This window comes from Penicillium verhagenii (assembly GCF_028828195.1).
Source record: "Penicillium verhagenii strain IBT 33310 chromosome Unknown utg000002l_segment0_segment0, whole genome shotgun sequence".
NCBI lineage: Eukaryota > Fungi > Ascomycota > Eurotiomycetes > Eurotiales > Aspergillaceae > Penicillium > Penicillium verhagenii.
Window position 1 is genome coordinate 337,726 of NW_026643166.1, and position 19,042 is coordinate 356,767.

The following is a 19,042-nucleotide window of genomic DNA, read 5'->3' on the forward strand; positions in this document are numbered from 1 at the left end:
AGAGAAAAAATTTACACAGAGTGGATCCCGATAGAAGGAGGGAACCAGGGAAATGGCGAAAAAGTGAGAGTAGATTAAGTCCAAGGTACATGAGTTAGTATGTAATGTTATGTGTAAAAGGATGTACAAGTGACTCAAACAGCCCACCAGGAAGATTCTGCGTTGGTCCCGCCAAGGTGGGGTAGGTGAGCACCGGGTCAGCCAATCACAGACCGCGATTGGAAAGGGCTTGAACCCGCCCACGACTCGCCTCTCTCGCTTGCCCCTCCATATAAGAATTTCCCCTCCTCCCCCTCCCACAGATTTTTTTCTTTCTTCCCCTCGTCCGCATCAGTACGTATAACTTCTCCCCCCTACCCTCTTCTCTTCTTTTCTCCTTCATCTCTCTAACATCCTCTGCACAGTACCTTTACGCACGCCGTAAAATCTGTGCAATTTCAGAACCTTTTTAAAAAGTCTTTCTATCAAACCGCCATCATGGGGTATGTCTATATCTATCCTCTTTGGGTTCTCATTGAGATCCTCATCGCGTCTGGAATCAAATACTAACTCACCTCGCAGTAAGGAAGATCGCAGCCACATCAACATCGTCGTTATCGGCCACGTCGATTCCGGCAAGTCCACCACCACCGGTAAGCTTTCCTCCCCCTCAAAGAGTCTTCCATTCTTCCTCCCAACAAAGATACTGATTCATTATAATAGGTCACTTGATCTACAAGTGCGGTGGTATTGACCAGCGTACCATCGAGAAGTTCGAGAAGGAGGCTGCTGAGCTCGGAAAGGGTTCCTTCAAGTACGCTTGGGTTCTTGACAAACTCAAGGCTGAGCGTGAGCGTGGTATCACCATCGATATCGCTCTCTGGAAGTTCCAGACCGCCAAGTTCGAGGTCACCGTCATCGGTAAGCTTCATCTCCCTTTTGTGTTCATATATCATCTGAGTCATATCTAACATTCCCATCTCAGATGCCCCCGGTCACCGTGATTTCATCAAGAACATGATCACTGGTACCTCCCAGGCCGATTGCGCTATTCTCATCATTGCCTCCGGTACTGGTGAGTTCGAGGCTGGTATCTCCAAGGATGGCCAGACCCGTGAGCACGCTTTGCTTGCCTTCACCCTCGGTGTCCGCCAGCTCATTGTTGCCCTCAACAAGATGGACACTTGCAAGTGGTCCCAGGACCGTTACAACGAGATCGTCAAGGAGACCTCCGGCTTCATCAAGAAGGTCGGATACAACCCCAAGAACGTTCCCTTCGTCCCCATCTCCGGTTTCAACGGTGACAACATGCTTGAGGTCTCCGAGAACTGCCCCTGGTACAAGGGTTGGGAGAAGGAGGGCAAGAACGGCAAGGTCACTGGTAAGACTCTGTTCGATGCCATTGATGCCATCGAGCCCCCCCAGCGTCCTTCCGGCAAGCCCCTCCGTCTGCCCCTCCAGGATGTCTACAAGATCTCCGGTATTGGCACGGTTCCCGTCGGTCGTGTCGAGACCGGTAAGATCATCCCCGGTATGATCGTCACCTTCGCTCCCGCCAACGTCACCACTGAGGTCAAGTCCGTCGAGATGCACCACCAGCAGCTCAAGGAGGGTCTCCCCGGTGACAACGTCGGCTTCAACGTCAAGAACGTCTCCGTCAAGGAGGTTCGCCGTGGTAACGTTGCCGGTGACTCCAAGAACGACCCCCCCATGGGTTGTGCTTCCTTCAACGCCCAGGTCATTGTCCTGAACCACCCCGGTCAGGTCGGCGCTGGATACGCACCCGTCCTCGATTGCCACACTGCTCACATTGCTTGCAAGTTCGCTGAGCTCCTTGAGAAGATCGATCGCCGTACCGGTAAGTCCGTTGAGGACTCTCCCAAGTTCATCAAGTCCGGTGATGCCGCCATCGTCAAGATGATTCCCTCCAAGCCCATGTGTGTCGAGCCCTTCACCGACTACCCTCCCCTTGGTCGTTTCGCTGTCCGTGACATGCGTCAAACCGTTGCCGTCGGTGTCATCAAGTCTGTTGACAAGTCCGCTGGTGGTGCCGGTAAGGTCACCAAGGCCGCTGCCAAGGCTGGCAAGAAATAAGTGATTTGCGGATGACCCCAGAGACGCCGTGATGATTTTTTTTCTTCAAAATGCTTTTTTATGGATGGAGCTAGATTTTGCTGAGTAGTATTAAAAAACAATGACTACCTACAGATTCGTGACTCATGTCAACTTCTTTTTCTCTTTTCTTCCATTGTAAATCAATACATGTAATGTTAAAATCGTAGATGACCAAGTCCCTTGAGAAGAATGTAGTGAGGTTCAACCCCTTCTTGCCCTCTATCCAGATGTCCTGGAGCCCATTTTGAGCCTGGGAATTTGAAATTTTGGCGTTATGCGTTTTTACCGCGGCATAAAGCTTGAGTCAACTGGTGTAAGTCAAAATGCTACTGGAGCTCACTGGCCCTTGAATCTCTCCGAGTCCCCTCCAACCTCTTGAACATTCAAAGTCAACTGGTATCTAAAATTGCCCCCCTTTGCTACTCGAGTACTTGCGCATGATTCCCCCAGTGCACATGTGGGTAGTTGAGAAGTGAGGAAGTAGATATACTTCAAGGTTGGTCAACCCCCAGGGCTGCTAGGTACCTACTACCTAGAATATAGAATAATACGACATCTTGTCTCAAGCTATAAACCGCCATGCCAAGTTGAGAACTTCCATATCCCAAACTTCTAATCTACGCTTATTTCCTCGGTTCGAATGTTCCTTTTTCTAAATATAAAATGTGTGACGTCTTCTCCGCATCCATGATCCTTTGACGCGGGTTTCCAAACTTTGATAAGACGAGCTTATGCTATTGGTGCGTGAAATCTGCACATGTGCACTTTTTGGATAAGTCAAGTTCTGTGCATGGTTTGCGTGGTGTATACTGTGGTTTTGGGAATGGTCTCTGCATATCATGTCCACATGCACTAATACCTATATACATATCCTTATTGATCGTTTTCACAGTGTGGGGTTGTGCGATATGTAGATGGATGGATTCGTCAAGGAGGACCTTTAAGGTTGGCATACAATTGATCCATACATAGTATATTTATGTAGTATAAATATACTATGTCTACTAGTACTTGCACATGTGTAATTCAACTTGAATGTTGGAAGCTGGCTCGCTGATTTCAAATGCCTACGTATTCATTTCAGGAATAATTTAAAATGCTGCACATCAATATTAGTATGTATGCATGTGGACACAGCTGCATCTGGATGTGACATGATTCCATCAACATTCAATGTTGAAAAGTCGATCAATTCATGGCACATGGGGCGCAGGCCTCTCCAGGTCTAGGTGACCGCAGAAAAACTTTGTGCATCCCGAGGTCATACATGTATCAATGTCTACTAGGTATATGGACAGAACTGCATGAGTACAATTCAATGTTCAATCTTGCTGTTCAAAATGTTCAATCCATCCATGTTCAAATATTCAAGGCTTCTCTGGGTATCTACTAGCAACAATCTCTTAACGCGTTCTAATCAATCGCTCTCACCTTCTTCTTCCTCTTCCTCCTCCTCCTCCTCTTCTTCTTCTTCTTCCTCCTGCCCTCTCCTCCCATGCCTCCCATGCCCTCCATTAACCTGAGACCGAGACGGCGGCTCCTGCGTCCGCTCAACCCGCTCCTCAACAACCGGCATCCCCAAAGTCCTCCTCAACTGCCCCTCAAAGTCCCTCCTCACAGCTCGATCAGCCACCGTCGCTTCTTCATCCTCACTACCCTCCCCTCCATTTGCAACAGAAGCCCCAGGTCCATACCCCCAAACCTCCCTCACCATGCCCGCCACGCCCCCAGAGCCAACCTCGACTTTCCCCCTCGGCCCAAGCATGAACTCGATGATCTCCTGGTCTCCGTCCATCTCTCGAGTACGGACAAGATATCCTTCCCTAACGAGTCGCTGTAATAGCTTTTCCGTTTTCTCAATGGGCGTATGGATGTCGGAGTTCGTGCGCTTAAGGTAGCGTGTTAGTTTTTGCTCGGTGAGCGAGCTCCCGTTCAACGAGATCACGGCTATGATGAAGGTGTAGAGACCCGTGTAGATGGCTTCTGTGTGGGTTGAGGGGGCTTTGGAGGGTGCTAGGATAGAGGAGGTGCGGTATGCGGGTGGGAGGATGGTGGTTAGAACCCAGGATTTGTTGGAGGAGGATTGTTTTTCGACTTTTTGGGCGGCTGTTGGAGTGTTCTTGGTTAGCTTCGAGTCGGTATTTCTTTCGCGCCTTTTCGTAGTATGGGAAAGGGTTATGTCGTGCTGAAGTAGAGGGGATCTCATCTTTCTCACTCTCCCTCCCACAATCTATCTCCTCGAGCAGAGCATAGACCGAAAGAGAAAACAAAACAGGAAGAGGAAAAAAAAACTGACCTCTCCGCTGAGAAATAGTAACCTTTTCTCTGACCGGCAACTCCGCCATCTCCATCCCAAATTTATCTCTCAACTGGCGCTGCGCATTCTCAAAAACGGCCTTGAACATGCGGGCCCCCTGTTCCCCGAGGACCTTGGAAGTGATATCTGTGCGCCGGATCGGGAGGCGCGAGTACTCGCTGGCGAGGGCCAGGCGAACCATCTTCTTGACCAGCGCGTCCTGACTAGTCGGCGCTCGTGCGCCGGCGCTGGCGTCGGACATCTCTGCTTCTTCGGAATCTGTCGATCTGCTCCTTTGCTGGCGGCGCGCAGGACGAGGCTCGGAGGCGTCAGAGTCATCTGGGTCCTGGAGGGAATTAGTGTCTTATATAGATTGCGATTTGGATATTGCCGGCTGGTGGGGGCGCTGTTAGATACGTACCGCCCTGCGTTTGCGTGCTGGAGGCATGTTTGATGGTGGTTTTTGGTTTTTGGTAGATGGTTGATTGATGTTTGGTGCGTTGGTGAGAATTAGGCGATCTGCATGTTTTAAAGTCGAAGTCGAAGTTGGGGTCGAGGGTGAGGTTTAGATTGGGCGCGGGTGTTTCTTTGAGTGGACGCGACGCGATGATCAAAGAGATGCCGATTTTACCATATCCGGCCTGGTCTGTGCACGACCTTTATCTTTTTTCCTCTGTTTCTTTTTGAGTTCTTTGTTGAAGGACTGCGAAATTAATTTAAACAAAGGGGCAAGTGATTTTAAAATGAACTGGATATAAGGGGACTTTTCGAAACTCGAAATTGGAGGTTCGTTTGTCAAAAGATACAGATAGTTATGGAAGATTTCATGATATTCGAATTTGCGGTAAGCAACTACACAGTATGTACTATGTACTAGTACTATATCCATGGACTAGACCAGCAGTGTACTGTTCTCCATGGACACAGCATAGTGTACTGAGCACAGAAAACATAAAATTCAAATCCAATAGCGATGGGAGGTATTATTTTCTCTAAAAACAACAATGACCGACAAACAGAACAACGCTGGGGATCATAAAAAAGACAGGAAAAAAAAAAGAAAAAAGAAAGACACACACACAGAGAAGAGTCTAGATCACTGGTTGGTCTTCTCGTTCACAGCTTCCTTGACTTCCTCCTTGGTCTTCTGGACTAGCCCATAGACCCAACCCAAGGACTCTTGCGACAACAGCAGACTAGTGGTGAAGGCAGCCTTTCCTGAGTTCACCAGACCACTATCACCGGCTTTCTTGTACTCTGAACCGTAGGTGTCGAAGACATGGGCCTTCACATCACCTGCAAAGCGCACCGGGGAGGAAGCATAGTTGTAGATACTGCCACGGATCTTTTGAGTCTCTTCGCGAATGATAGGGAAGCGAGTATCGATCTGGCTCAGACCCTGGTCACCCAGAGAGTCGGCACGAGTGACGTAGGGAGCAATGTAGCTGTAAGGTGTCGAGAAGTAAGGTAGGACAGGTTTGGCAAAGCGGGTGTAGCCTTCGCCAGCAAACTCGAGAGACTTGGCACCGTATGGGTTGCCCTTGAAGAGGGTGATGGTGTCAGAGACAACCGGGTAAGATGTCAGGTGCTGTTAAAAAAAAAAAGAAGCAAGGGTTAGGTTAGTTGATGCTGGAGAGAGAAGATAAGGATATGGAGGAGATCATACGTTGATGAACTGAGAATGGACCTTCTCGCCGTTGACGACTGGTTCGCCCATAGTGTCTGAGTTGGCGTGGGGCATATGGGAAAGTAGGGAATGGATTATGATGAAAGACAGAAAAGGATGAATATATCAGTAGGAGAGAGAAGAGAAAAATGGAAGAAGTGGGTTTGTATATAGGCCAAATTCACATGTGATTGTGACCTTATGCAATTGGCTCGAAGGTCAGAGCGCAATCGCACCATCTACTTCTTAGTACTAGTAGTGCTCAAACTTGGTATTTATGCTTTGGCCCTGGGTTATTTTACCGTTTGATACGTTATACTCTTTATTTCTGTACTTTGTTTCGATTTACAATGGTTTTTACCTGCTTCAAGTTCTCAGTTCTTCCACCATGCAGGCCCTGACGCCATCATGATTTGACTTTCGACGGCAACTTGTAATCTTGATCCGGAACCTTGGAAGGAATCCGTATTCAAAATAAAAAATCCAGCAGTAATTAGAAAATAAAAAACAACTTGGAATTGTCAGTCAATCGTGCAATTGAACAGAAAAAAGTTCAATTTGCAAGTTTGATAAGGCCTGGTTTCACATGTGATAGCGGGTCCTAACGTTGACGCATTTGCATTGGGATCCACCTTGTAGTTACTATGGTCGTTTTCTCTTGACTAGTAATACTAGTAACGAAGTAACGAAGTAACCATTTTATCTATTCCATCCCTTATCCGGCTTTGACCATGGAAACTGTCCAATCTCAAGTTTTAAATCCCCAAAATACTTGTCTTCAGCTCGAATTCACCGCTTACGGACGAAACCCCCATGTCCCTAATCGCTTCCCCCACTCTCCGTGTTCCAGAATTGAATTGGGCTCAAGGAGGGGAAAGGGAAAAGCGCTACACCTCGTCATCCAGACCTGCATGCTTTAGTGTCAACTCACCGTTTCCCATCAATCTAGCCGGGCCGTGATACCTGTGAGCCGGGGTCGACTTGCTCATATCCCGCGAGTCCAGCGGCCAGTCTCGCCGGTCTACTACACATCTGGATCCACCATCCTGGCCTGAGCGTCCGCCGCCCGAACCTAGCAATGCATGGCCCTGTAGCCCACCCCACCTTCATCTCGCCAATCCAAACCCGCAGGGCCCCCATTGAACAATTATGAAGGCACACAAAGTCTTGGTACTCGGCTCAGCAATCCCATCTACGTAACGCCCTCGACCGACGCAAGGCATTGACCCGACTACGATAATTCCGATCAAGCTAGGCTAGCTGAGGTATGCCATACCGCTTGTAATGTAGTCTCTTCTTCATGGCACACAAGGTTCTGGCCGCGTTCGCGATCGTTGCTTACCGGGTCTATGTGCCCCGGGCGTCGTGTTACTGCCTCGATGAGCGATTCGTTCAGATTCCAGAAACCACCTTCCGGTTCTCGGCGATCGGGTTATGCGATGCATGCTCCGTAGATTGTAAGGAACTTATATAAACTTTTTTCTTGTCCCTCCGAGGGTGGGAAAGGGAATTCTTTTTCCACGCGAGAACGTTCTGTGGTTGGTTATGAATTAATTTCTCACATGAATGTCCTTTGTTGTACTCTACAAAATACTATCAACATTGGACAAGTTAGATATACTTGCATGCGCTTGTGGCACCACGGTTAGCAGAAATCCAAATCACAGGCATTTGAAAGCTGGATTTGGGTCCCTCGGGAACATTTGAACAATTTCAAGTCGGCACGGATGCAAGTTTGCGACCAATTATAATATGATCTGTCGATAAATTTGAGGCTGCAGATGAAACCATTTGCCCTTTTCCCCTCCTTTGCTCTCCTGTGGAATCTGGATTGCCTTTGGTGATCAACATAGCTAAACTTAAGTAATGAACGGGCAATATAATTGTCGATCTTGGTGGCAATCATGCTTCCAGGCCCGATAGTACAGAATCTAGATGTACAGGAGATACGGTGGATCGGCGTTGGTTGGGGAGAGATAGTAATTGTAACCTACAATTGGCACGGATTGAGAAACGGAGAAGACCGTTTACCCCGGTCTGGGGCCGCAGCAAGCATATGTCCGTCACCACCCGTAGGCGACAGCAAAAGAAAAAACAAAACCGCAAAAAAAAGGCAAAAGTACGCCGTTTGCTGTACGTGGCCGACAGTATGCCCCATATAATTAGGCTGGCCCCTGTGTTCGTGTATGCACCGCAAAGCCATTGCAGGATCCAGGGCTAGTCGACTATCATTTCTGCTTTGAGGTTGAGGCAAATTGCGTCACGTATCGAGGACTTTAGTCCATTCAAGTTGTTGTCAGGTTAGAACCAAATACTTCTGCCTGTATCCAGAGCGATGCAACACCACCTTCTCGAATGATACCTAGAGGGGGTAGATCATAGTTGATACGGAGCTCGATAGCCCGATTGGATCTGAGGAAATGCCCTAGGTGGCGGATCCTGCGACTGTTAGTGTATTCTTAATCGATTTCAGATGTATGTGTTGTTGAGAACCGCGGAATCCTGTGATTGCCTTCATCAATGTGGCGTTTCACATGCACTGGGGACGTGGAGAGTTTGGGGGACCTTGGTAAGTTGAATATGCGATGAGGTCAACTTGCTGATGTAGTTGAGATAAGATTAATCACATGGACTCAAAGCCACCATCCTTATTTACTCTTATTCCAAGTAACGTGAATCGCAGGTAACGTGAACCCAGGTGACGCGAAACTACATGTGACCTGGGGGGAACTGAGCGTTAGTATAATCGAGGCGCCACATGGATGGACCCGATATGTACGGAGTGCAAAAAGTATAAAAAACTTGGAAATGCGCCAGGGCCTAGAAGTTGGACACTGAGAGAGGTTTTTTTTGTGAACATCGTGGTCGCATGGGAATTTTTAATGGAACGGTATTGGACGCGATGTTGTCGTACACCTCAAGGCATAGCGGAAAAGATTCAAAACAAGAAAGAATAGTTTTTCATATTTTCCATTTCATTCAGAGGCACCAGGTCTTATATGGCAACCTCCTAACTGGACATCGATACATTCCCTCTTCTGTTTCCAGCTCTGGTATATGTCTTTCCATCCCATCGCAGGGACTGAATGTTCTCGATGGTTTTTTCGTCCCCGCCCTGACCTAGAACCGTGCTCGCTCGAAACGACAAAACGCCGGGGGTGATCCGTTTAGAAGCCTGGAAACGTTAAGATTAGCGAAAAGTTCGGATGAGAAAAGAAGCGGGTTGCTCGTAGGTAAAAGAAAACGTACGGAGGGGAGTGAAGAACCAACGGTTCTTGCCGCTGGTGTAGCGGTCCTCAAGAGCCTTCTTGATGGTCTTCTTGGCGTCCTCACGCTGGGAAACCTCCTTGAAGGTCTCGGCGGAGACAACACCCTTAAGACCCTCGAGCTCAAGGGTGTAACGGGTGGGCATCAAGTGGTTGTAGTTGACGACCTTGATAAAAGGCTTGACCTTGGAGCGGCGGTCGACGAGCTTCTTTCCCATGCGGCGGGTGACCTTCGAGGGGTAACGCTCGATACCGGCAACGATGGCGAAGGGGAAGGGGTGAGCCTTGGAGCCAGTGTCGCTAGGCTGGACAATGACGACCTGTCGAATTGCGCTGTCAGTCATCTTCATTCCGTCGCACAGCATTTTTCCCCATTTAACGATTTCTCCAGATTTTCATCGAAATGTCCGTTCATTTTTGTTTGCGCGGTCACGGAAAAAAAACGTAGAAGTCCTCCTCTTGAATGCTGTCGGTCTCTTTCTCTTTTCCTCATTCTCTTGTCTTCGGAAGGGAGCGTTCGATTTGTCGTACCTTCTTACCGGCGAAACGGCCACGGGTGATAATGGCCACACGGCCCACTTTCATGACTATCGCGACATTCTCGTCAGCAGGGAATCGAGGGATTGGGGTCGTAAAGGCATCGAATACGCACACTTCATTCTGAGGTCCCGGTAAGCGGCGAGGTTGGCGGGTTTGGTTGTCGGAGTACGGAACAGTCTAAGATCGAAGTGTTCAGGTTTTCGCTTGGGTAAGAGAGGGTTCAGGGCAAGTGAGATTTGTGTGCGGCGGTATGATTGGTTGACTTACCGACAGAGGGTGACTAATCCCGACTCGGGCTGTTTCCCCATTCAGCCAGGATTAGAGATAATCCGCTTATCTAATATTTGCCAAGACTTTACTAAGATTCTAGCCTTATTTTGTTAGCCTGAAGTTCCAGGTTTTGGATCTTGGCTGGGCCTCACCGCCCTTGTCGTTTGTTTACATGACGACGTAACTAGCCCGTTGCTATGGTCGCTGGTGATGTGTGATGTGTAGGCCGCGTAGTAGTTCCTGCTTTCCACCTCCACTTTTGGACTTTCCCTCTTATCAAGCTGATCTCCCGGGTTTGATGCTTGTTACACCGTGATTTTCCACTGCTTTGTTTTCTAGCGATCTGTGGTTTTGATATGCATTGATGACCCTTGTTTTGAGCTTTACAACAACGCAATCTCCTACATTCCAATACCCTTGTTTTTGTTCAATACCTCTCTGAGACACCTTGAATCCTCCCCCTCTCTACAAACAAAAAAACACCATTATGACGTCCAAAGATCGGGAGTCAATCTCCCATGACCGGGAACTGGTTCGGCATAAACCAACACAAAGCGAGTCCAGTCGGTCTTTGGTTCCAATGTAAGTCCTGTCCGATCTCAATTCGGCCGAGTACGCATGTGCACGTCGAAAATTACTGGACCAAAATTCTAACTCTTTGCCTGTACAGGTGGGACAGCTCAGACCCAGAGCGCGCTCCTCCTCCATTGCCTTTGAATCCTCGCTCCATGAGCCCAGTGACCAGGCACAACGTTTCGCCTGGCATCCAAGCGGTGGCCGCTAAGTTTACGGACAAGCCGAGCGAAAACGCGCCCAGCTCTTACACAACAAATCCCATGCCTAATAAGTCTGGTTCACCAGAACGATCGCTGGTCAAAGGCCATCATCACAAGCGCATGCAGTCTCTACAACCCAGCGACACTAAGGGCGATGCTCGTTCCGACTTTTTGAACTACTTGGAGAATAGATCTCCAGAGCGACCTCTTCGAGCTACCATTATTGATCCCACGAGCAAGCCGCATGATACGAACAAGGGTCTTGGTTCCCCACCACGTCCTGCTGAGCGGGAAATCCCTAGTTACGTGTCGAGTCGTTATCTGTCGAAGCCAATTCTCGGAGAAAGTACTCCTCCATCAGCCACAATGCTCGCTTTGCAAAATATGCAGCTTCCTTCTGATCACGACCCACCATCCCCTTCGAAACCCCCTAAGATGATTACAGCACCGAAGATTGAGGAACCCACACACACAATGGATACCTTATCGTCGCAAATACTTAGCCTCACCGACATTGCCAGCAGCTTGCAGCGTGAAATGTCAAATTTGAGCCGTCGAAGCAAGGATAACGCCACTGATCTCGTCAGCTTAAAGGCGGCGACAAATGCTCGCGATGAAGATATTAGGAAGAGCTTGAAGGACTTGTCCTCTAATCTCACATCAAAGTATTTTGATGGTGATCTATCAAGGTTGGATTTCAGTGCATTCCTAAAGCCGGAGAGCGGCCCTAACCAAACTGAATCGGATAGTTCTCCCAATTCCAAGAGAAGCTACTCAGTGCCACGTATGCCCAGTCCTAACCCTTTCGCCTTTGATCGAGACGTCTGTGGATCTCCTGCACCAATCTCCGATGGATCTGCTAGTATCGCTTTACTCGAAAAGGTGTTGCGCGAGATGGCTACAAAGGAAGGTGAGGAGAGGCTTTTAGAACTTGTGGATGAAATCAAGTCACGACCTGCAACAACTCCCTCCGACAAGGATGCTGATAAGAAAATCACCAACATGCTGGAAGAGATTCTTAACCTCGTCAAGGAGGACCCAGCAAGCAAAGCCCTTGTTCGTTCGATGACAACAGAGAACCTGAGCCCGCCCACGAAAGACAAGAATGGAGGTCTAAGATCGACCTCACTTGGCTCAATTGACGAAACGGCCACGGTGCGCGCACTGGATGTCCCCAAAGATGACAAAGTCCAGCGCAGTACGCCCAATAATGATGAGGTCTTGGCAATCCTCCGCATTGTTAAGAGCAGTGTGGTGGAAGGTGGTGGTATGACCAACAATGTCAAGACCCTTGTCCGGGAATTGCGCGGCGAAGTGCTGGGCATGGGCCGTGATCTTGCACGCAAACTCGAAGCAGTGGAGTCGACTTTAGCCCACGATGCCCAGCAACAAAAGCAAATCGAAACTCCAAATGCAGATGAGATCTCCGCAATTATCCACGAAAGCCTCGGTGACCTACAAGAGCAGCTGGCTGCTACCGTGAACGAAAGTCGTAGCCATTCGTCTGCCATTTCTCAGTTCCAGTCAACAATGAATAGCGCTGAGATCTATTCCATTGTTAAGAAAGCATTGGACGAAATAGAGTTTCCCGGGCCTCAGCAGGAGCCTGATGGTTCCCGGATGGAAAAGGAGGACATTATCGACACCATACGAGAGGCCTGGGAGACTTACAAGCCGGAGATCGAGTTGAACACTATTGGCTTGGAGCGAGATGAGATCCTTGAGTGCCTGACTGAAGGCCTCAAATCATACCAACCGCAACACGAGCAATCCATCAGCTATGAACAAGTTGTGGCTGCGGTTCAGACTGGCATGCAAAGTTTCACTCCACCCCCACCGCCAGTGAATGAAACACCTGCTATCACCCGAGACGAGATTATCCTTACCATTCGGGAATGTCTTGAGAAATCAGAACCAACTTCTCGTGGATTGGATGAGAACCATGCCAACCACCTGAATTCAATGCGCGATGACATCCTCCATGCAGTTTCTGAGAGATTGCAGCCTCATTCGAGAGGCCTGGACGAGGAGCATGTCAATTATTTCAACAGCATTCGAGATGATTTATTGCATGCCGTGGCTGAACGGCCTGAGTCCTTTCACCATCTGAGTTCCATCCGCGATGAGATCCTGTCAGCTATGTCTCAACGCCCAGACTCCACGAGTAGATCTCTGGATGATGAACATATTGAGTACTTGAATTCTATGCGCGACGAGTTAATGCAGGCCATGGCCGAGAGACCTGAGTCTACAGACAGATCTCTGGATGGTGATCACATCCAGCATTTGACAGCAATCCGCGATGAAATCCTTCAAGCCATTGCTGAAAGACCAGAATCCAGCCGAGCTTTGGATGATGAGCATATTCACTATTTGAATTCAATCCGTGATGATATTCTCCACGCAATGTCTGAAAGGCCAGAAACAACTGATAGGTCTCATGATGAGGAAAACATCCATCATTTGACAGCGCTTCGTGATGAAATTCTCCAAGCAATTTCCGAACGACCCGAGCCGAGCCGATCTCTAGATGATGAGCACATTCATTACTTGAATTCAATCCGTGATGATATTCTTCATGCCATGGCCGAAAGATCCATCGAGTCAGCTGAGTCGACTGCTCCGAGATCGCTTAATGAAGAGCAGTTCGAGCACCTCAACTCCCTCCGCGATGAGATTCTTGACGCAGTGACTAGGTCTATGACTACACAAAGTATGGTCAGCAAGGAATCTTTCGACTCTGGTCTCGGCCGCGACGACATTGTCAGCGCAATCTCCGATGGTCTTGAGGCTCACTTTACCTCGGCGAAAGGGCTAGATGAATCAAACGTTTCACGGGATGATGTGGTGAATGCCATCAACGATGCCTTCAATGCCCAGCAGTCCGCCCTTACTACCAGCCCTCAGCCTGTCATTTCACGTGAAGAAATCATGAATGCCATCGTAGATGGTATTGAGATTGCAAACCAAGCTAAGGAAGAGTCAGCAATAAGCACCAATGTTCAGGCATCTTCATCAATCTCTCGGGATGAAATTCTGGAAGCCATCTCGGAGGGACTTGAAAGAACATACGAGTCTCAAAAGTCAGCTTTGAGTACTGAAGTTCAGCAGCCTAGTATCACTCGAGAGGAAGTCTTCACTGCTATTGTAGATGGGTTTGAATCCGCTCAGACGACCGTTCGAGAGATTGAGCTAAACAAAGATGACCTCATGGAAGCAATTACCACCGGCCTTCATGAAGCTACAAACACTGCGAACATCAATGTTGGAGATCAAGTACTTGAAAGGCTTCAAGATGTTGTTGATGGCATGAAGGAGGAATTTAAACAATACTCCGCCGCCAATGGCAAGGATACTGAGCAGGTCCTGGATGCTGTTAAGGATGGCTTGGCTGTTGTCCGACAAGAGATTGAGTCTTATGTGGCCACCGCCCAGGAGGTTTCAGGCAAACACGAGATTATTGATATTGTCAAAGACGGATTCCGCCTCCTGCAGGCTGATATGGAAAAGACAATTACCGATACCGCTGTTGCCAATGCGACGCCAACCAGCCCCGACACCACAGAGTTGCTTGATGCTATGGAGAAGGAATTCGAGCACCTGCGTGGCTCAATTAGTAACCTCCTTCTGGATAGCCACCGAGCGAGCGACAAGGACGAAATCCTCGACGCCATTCGTGATGTCAGCGAGCAGCACAAAGCCAATTCGAGTGACGAGCAGATTCTGAACTCTATCAAGGAGGAGTTTGAAAGAATGCGCGAGTCCACAGAAATGAGCCTTGTTCGCTCCGAGCCTCCATCATCTGATAAGGACGAAATCATTGCTGCCATTCGTGAGCAGCTCGATGCTCTCCGCGAAGAAACCATGCAGCACAAGGACGGTCCTGATATCATGGCGTCCGCTACTGCTGAGATTCTTGAAGCCATCCAGAACAAGTCAAGCGATGAGCATATCATGTCTTTGATCAAAGAAGAGTTCGAAAAAATGCGCGAGTCCACGGAGATGAGCGTTGTTCGCTCTGAACCTCCTTCATCCGAAAAGGAGGACATTATTGCAGCCATTCGCGAGCAGCTTGACGCCCTCCGTGAAGAAACCATGCAGCACAAAGACGGTCCCGAAATCATGGCATCTGCTACCGCCGAGATTCTTGAAGCCATTCAGAACAAGTCGAGTGATGAGCAAATCATGAGCTTGATCAAAGAAGAGTTCGAGAAAATGCGCGAGTCTACAGAGATGAGCCTTGTTAGCTCTGAGCCTCCTGTCTCAGAAAAAGACGAAATCATTACAGCTATCCGTGAGAAGCTTGATGCCCTTCATGCAGAAACCATGCAGCATAAGGACGGGACCGAGATCATGGCGACTGCTACTACCGAAATCCTCGAGGCCATTCGTGAGGTCAGCGAACAGCACATGAACAAGTCGAGCGATGAGCAGATTCTGAACTTGATTAAGGAGGAGTTTGAGAAAATGCGTGAATCTACAGAGATGAGCCTTGTTCGATCCGAGCCTCCAGCATCCGAAAAGGAGGATATCATTGCCGCCATCCGCGAGCATTTCGATGCCCTCCGGGAGGAAACCATGCAGCATAAGGATGGAACTGACAGCATGGCGTCTGCTACAAGCGGACTTCTTGATGCCTTCAATGATGGCATCCACTTGATCCGTGAAGATGTGCAGAAAGTCTTGGAAAAGCCTGCAGACTTTGACAGTTCCGAAATTATCGACACCATCAGGGACGGCCTGGCTGAGGTTCGGTTCGAGATTGACTCGCTCCGTCAGTCTAAAAAGGAAGAGGAGGACGTGACCGATGTCGCAGAGACCACGCGTGGCGGAGAGATTGTGCTTGCCAACGAAAATTCTACTCTCGGAACCGACATCGAAGGCCTCAAGGCCCTCATCACTCAGCTTTCAGACAAGATGGAGTCCATTGAAGCCACACGCGCCGCAGAGCCTGTCGAGGAGCCGGCCGTGGAGCCTACAGAACCTGCCGAGCCTCCGTTAAACCGCAGTCATCTTGATGAGGTCATGATGGCTCTTCAAGAAGTACAACTCGCCGTTGGGGAGATGGGTGAGATGAGTGCCAGTCGAGAGATCCCTGAGGGCGGTGCTCGGAAGGAAGATACCGATATCCTCGAGGGCCTCCTCATGAGCACCAAGACCCAGATTGAGGAGATACAGTTCCCATCTCTCGACGAGGTTGCCACCTCTGAACACATTGGGGCTCTTGAGGCTATGATCCGGGAGGCCAAGGATTCCATCGCTGAGCTATCCACACGTCTCGAGGCTGAAGGCTCCACTAAGTCCGATATTGGTACCCTGGAAAACCTCATCAAGGACGTTTGGATTGCCCTGGATGAGCTAAAGGGCAAGACCGCAGAGGAGGAGGAGACAGAAGGCGACGAAGGCGAGGAGAATGGCAAGCTGCTGAAGTCTGATCTCCAAACAGTGGAAGCCATGGTCTTCGAAGTCAAGTCTCAAATTGACGAGCTCAAGCTGCCTGATGTGGAGACCCTTCCGACAAAGGACGAGATTCAAGAGCTCTCAGCCCTGGTCACCGATTTCCGCGACAGGATGGAAAATGCGAATGATCTCACTGCCCAAGGCTTCGAGGCCCGCAAGACCGAGCACGGAGGTCTGGCTGACAAGATCGATGAGAAGATCGAGGAGGCCAAATTTGTTGTCGGTGAGCTTGGTGACGAGCTCAAGAGCAAACTTGATGGTAGCAGCGAAGGGCTCAACGAACTCAAACAACTACTCGAAGCTCTCGCTATCTCTGCTGAGAACTTCACTACTGTAGATAGCATCAAGGAGCTCACAGATCTTATCAATCGCGAGTTTGAGCGCGCCCGCGGCGAAGATGATGCAGGCAAGCTTGAATCGGAGGAGAGAGATGCCGCTGCCTTGATCAAGCACGATGAGACTCGAGCTGCTGTCGTTTTCGAACTCGGAGCCAAGATCGATGAGAAGATCGGAGAAGTGATCGCCAAATACGAAGAGGCTCACACTTCGCTGCATTCCAAGTTCTCGGAAACCGAGGAGCGAGACCTGGCTCATGCTGAAACAGTGACGAGCACCAAATCTCTCGCTGAAGATATCAGACTTGTCATTGGCGCGATGGGGTCTACGGTCACCGAAGCATGTGAGCGCACGTCCGAGGAGACCAAGGCTCTTGCTGAAAAGGTTGATGAATCATACAACCGGATTGAAGAGATGCAGAGTGAAGCCAAGTCTCACCAGGAGCAATCCCGAGGCGAGAATGAGAGAGCAGTTGCCGCCACTGAGCGTGTGGAGAGCAAGTTACTCGAGTTCAACCCCCAAATCTTGAACACTGTCCAAGAGATTCTCACAGTTGTGAGCCAGCACTTTGATCACTCGCAAAAGTCAGCGGAAGAAGTCAAGTCGGAACTTTTGTCTCTTCCGGCAGCCATTCCGAGCATGCTGCCGGCCCTTCCACCCCCGGAATCAAGCCGAGCGATAGAAGACAATGATCCAGTTCACAGTAAGCTCGATGATCTTCTGGAGCACGCCAAGAAAAGCCCGGTTCAAGATGTTCTGAACACGCTTCTCGATCACTCGAAGAATACGCAACTCCACGACAAGCTTGATCGTGCTCTGGAGCATGGCGCTTCATCAAACAGTGACATCTACGAGAAGCTGAACTTGATCCTTGACCATACTACCAATGGCAGCAGCTCTATTCACGAGAAGCTCGATGCTCTGCTCAGTCGTCCGATCCAGACCGTTGACCCTGACCAAGCAGTCACTCAGATGATGAAGCTGGATGAGATGCACAAAGACCTCATGGAGAACACGCGCAGAATGAACGAGATGTTCGCTATGCAATCGACACTTGTTGCTGAAGATACCGAGCGCAAACGTCGCGAAGCGGAAGAAGCTGCAATTGCTTTGGAACGCCGAATTGCCCAACGCGAGCAAGTCGAAGCTGACATTGTTGGCTTGCAAGAAGAGAAGGATTCTCTGCTCAAGATGTTCCAAACTCTCAAGGCCGAAAAGGACGAGCTTGCCAAGCAAACCTCGAAGATGAGCAAGGAGCTGTCTGGCCTCGAGACCGCCTTGGAGATCCGCCACGAGGAGATGCAGCAGATGGAGGAGCGTGCTGATGGTCTGGAGAAGCGTATCCTGGAGGGCGTTCTTGACCATGCTCGCAGTATACTTTTGAGCCGCAGCTCTGGCAGCCTCAACAGCATGAACCTCAAGCGCAACCAGAGCACTCGTTCATCTCGCACCGGTGTGCGTAGCCCTAGCATGGCTAGTATCACCACCGCAAGCACTGCACGGGAGCCCAAGGACGCGCGCAGCCTCCTCGGTAATGGCGTCGGCATGGCCCTCAAGCGCCGAACTGGCAACGGTCTCCACCCCGGACCAGCAGCAGTTCAGCCTAACATCGGAAAGGAGCGCCGAATTCTTAGCTTGAGCCATGTTACTGGTAACCGCGATGCTGGTCATTCCTCGGGACCCAACAGTGGCATCACCAGCTTGAAGCGCAGTCACTCGGTCAAATCCAATTTCTCACTCCGCAAGACCTCATGGGCCGGTCCCATTGCAAACAAGGAGAATGAAGCGTTCCCAGAAGAAGAGGAGCCCGAGAGTGAGCCCGAAACAGATGCCGGCACGGAGCGAAAGACCAGCTACGCAGGTACCAACCGACAATCCAGCTACGCGGGAACTGATCGCAAGGTTAGCTACGCCGAGACTTGTACCGACAGTGTGGTGACCGGAGTCACCGACAGTGTCATCTCCGAAGATCGACGCACTAGTGGCATGAGCACCGCCACCAGGGACCACGAAGAACATGATGAGGAGCATGAGGATTCTGAACTAGCATCTCAGTCAGATGATGATGATGATGCTCAGACCGCTCATGAAGATGAGGAGGAGGATGATGTTAATACGGACGGGGGAAATGATGAGGAACAGAATGAAGAATTAGAGGACCCACAAGATGATGTGGATGACCACTTCTCGGACACTGCATCAGCGATGGAGGCTGAAGTCCTTAAACTGCTGGAAGCCCCTCCTGACAGTGGATTGGGAACGGAGATGACTGTCTCGTGAATAAGATGACAGGATGATCTGGTCCTGGTGTTTGCCTTTTACTTTTTACCCTTGTTTT

At 49.6% G+C, this 19,042-nt stretch overlaps 5 protein-coding genes across 5 annotated transcripts; 2 read left to right on the top strand and 3 right to left on the bottom strand.

Moving 5' to 3' along the window:
• Positions 1 to 477: 477 nt before the first annotated feature.
• On the top strand, positions 478 to 2,073 carry N7466_000126 (translation elongation factor EF-1 alpha; the record flags this gene model as incomplete). Its single annotated transcript, XM_057159524.1, has 4 exons — positions 478 to 482; positions 562 to 632; positions 703 to 900; positions 965 to 2,073. 4 exons carry the CDS (start codon positions 478 to 480, stop codon positions 2,071 to 2,073), a joined length of 1,383 nt encoding a protein of 460 aa, XP_057025772.1.
• A 1,438-nt stretch (positions 2,074 to 3,511) lies between these two features.
• On the bottom strand, positions 3,512 to 4,838 carry N7466_000127 (MAGE domain-containing protein; the record flags this gene model as incomplete). Its single annotated transcript, XM_057159525.1, has 3 exons — positions 3,512 to 4,200; positions 4,391 to 4,736; positions 4,812 to 4,838. 3 exons carry the CDS (start codon positions 4,836 to 4,838, stop codon positions 3,512 to 3,514), a joined length of 1,062 nt encoding a protein of 353 aa, XP_057025773.1.
• Positions 4,839 to 5,486: 648 nt separating this feature from the next.
• N7466_000128 (putative pathogenesis associated protein Cap20) lies at positions 5,487 to 6,131 on the bottom strand (the record flags this gene model as incomplete). Its single annotated transcript, XM_057159526.1, has 2 exons — positions 5,487 to 5,978; positions 6,057 to 6,131. The coding sequence occupies 2 exons, from the start codon at positions 6,129 to 6,131 to the stop codon at positions 5,487 to 5,489; spliced, it is 567 nt and encodes a 188-aa protein (XP_057025774.1).
• Positions 6,132 to 9,223: 3,092 nt separating this feature from the next.
• On the bottom strand, positions 9,224 to 10,170 carry N7466_000129 (60S ribosomal eL27 domain-containing protein; the record flags this gene model as incomplete). Its single annotated transcript, XM_057159527.1, has 5 exons — positions 9,224 to 9,231; positions 9,306 to 9,642; positions 9,854 to 9,909; positions 9,975 to 10,039; positions 10,130 to 10,170. The coding sequence occupies 5 exons, from the start codon at positions 10,168 to 10,170 to the stop codon at positions 9,224 to 9,226; spliced, it is 507 nt and encodes a 168-aa protein (XP_057025775.1).
• Positions 10,171 to 10,619: 449 nt separating this feature from the next.
• N7466_000130 (uncharacterized protein) lies at positions 10,620 to 18,984 on the top strand (the record flags this gene model as incomplete). The annotated part of the gene is made up of 2 exons (XM_057159528.1): positions 10,620 to 10,714; positions 10,803 to 18,984. The coding sequence occupies 2 exons, from the start codon at positions 10,620 to 10,622 to the stop codon at positions 18,982 to 18,984; spliced, it is 8,277 nt and encodes a 2,758-aa protein (XP_057025776.1).
• Between the last annotated feature and the right edge of the window lie 58 nt (positions 18,985 to 19,042).